Raw genomic sequence first — 1,343 nt, forward strand, 5'->3', positions numbered from 1 at the left:
GAGATTCCAAAGTCTGGAGAGAAAGTCCCAAAGACATCACAGAATGTTGGTAAGTGTAAAATAACAGCAGCTAATTGATCTCTATAAACTTTACCTGCAGGTGGGGCATAATTTGTTTGTGAGAATGACAAAGGACAGGTTCCATGCCTGTATTTCAATTGAACAGTTAGCTGTAAAGTGATATCTATTAAAGATATTGATATTACTGAAATATCATAAAATATCCACTGAGATAACATAAGAAGCATCAGTAGTGGTGTGCAAGAGAGACGATTGCGTTGGTATGGGCATGTGGCGAGAATGGAGGAGGATAGCTGTGTGAGAAAGTGCCACACCCTAGCAGTTGAGGGAACCTGTGGAAGAGGTAGGCCCAGGAAGACCTGGGATGAGTTGGTGAAGCACGACCTCCGAACATTGGGCCTCACCGAGGCAATGACCTCTGACCGAGACCTTTGGAAATATGCTGTGCATGAGAAGACACGGCAAGCCAAGTGAGACCTAAATCCAAAGCCTCTACCAGGATGCGTTTCTGCCTACATTGGACACTAAACTCCGCTTGCGAAGACCTGTTGAGGCAAGTGAAATCGAATTAAATGACATAATTGCAACGTTGTTAGATTATGTAGGATGCCTTAATAGAGAGAGAGGGGGGGATATAGGAAGGTTGGTCTGTTTTGTTGTGGACCTAAATATTGAGCAGTTATGTGGGACCATGATAGAAAGTAAAATGTTGACCAAAATCATAGTGGTCACCAGTTGACCATTGATGATAGGAATGTCTGACAGTAATAAACTATAGATTATTTATAGAGAGAAGGAAATTTTACAGTAAATTATAAAACTTGGAACTATTTATTTCAGAGAGTTCAAAAGTGGAGGAACAAGATCTCCTGAGAGTGGCTAAGAATTTAGGAACTAACTGGTGGCAAGTGGGTGAGTATACCTTAGCAACACCCGATTTATTTCCCTTTTACTCTTTTAGTTGTTTCAGTCATTTGACTGTGGCCATGCTGGAGCACCGCCTTTAGTCGAGCAAATCGACCCCAGGACTTATTCTTTGGAAGCCTAGTACTTATTCTATCGGTCTCTTTTTCCGAACCGCTAAGTTACAGGGACGTAAACACACCAGCATCGGTTGTCAAGCGATGGTGGGGGGACAAACACAGACACACAAACATATACACACACATACACATATATACGACGGGATTCTTTCAGATTCCGTCTACCAAATCCACTCAGAAGGCTTTAGTTGGAGTGAAGCTACAGTAGAAGATACTTGCCCAAGGTGCCACGCAATGGGACTGAACCCGGAACCATGTGGTTGGGAAGCAAGCTACTTG

At 42.9% G+C, this 1,343-nt stretch overlaps 1 protein-coding gene across 1 annotated transcript in view; it reads left to right on the forward strand.

The window, feature by feature from the left end:
• LOC106876521 (E3 ubiquitin-protein ligase MIB2) overlaps positions 1-1,343 on the forward strand; it is a 12,352-nt gene that overhangs the window by 8,537 nt on the left and 2,472 nt on the right. Inside the window, exons 5-6 of the mRNA XM_014925103.2 lie at positions 1-49; positions 862-933. Of these exons, the coding sequence (XP_014780589.2) occupies positions 1-49; positions 862-933 (121 nt within the window). The remainder of the gene's footprint in view (positions 50-861; positions 934-1,343) is intronic.

This window comes from Octopus bimaculoides, chromosome 30 (genome assembly GCF_001194135.2).
Source record: "Octopus bimaculoides isolate UCB-OBI-ISO-001 chromosome 30, ASM119413v2, whole genome shotgun sequence".
In the NCBI taxonomy this organism is placed as follows: Eukaryota; Metazoa; Mollusca; class Cephalopoda; order Octopoda; family Octopodidae; genus Octopus; species Octopus bimaculoides.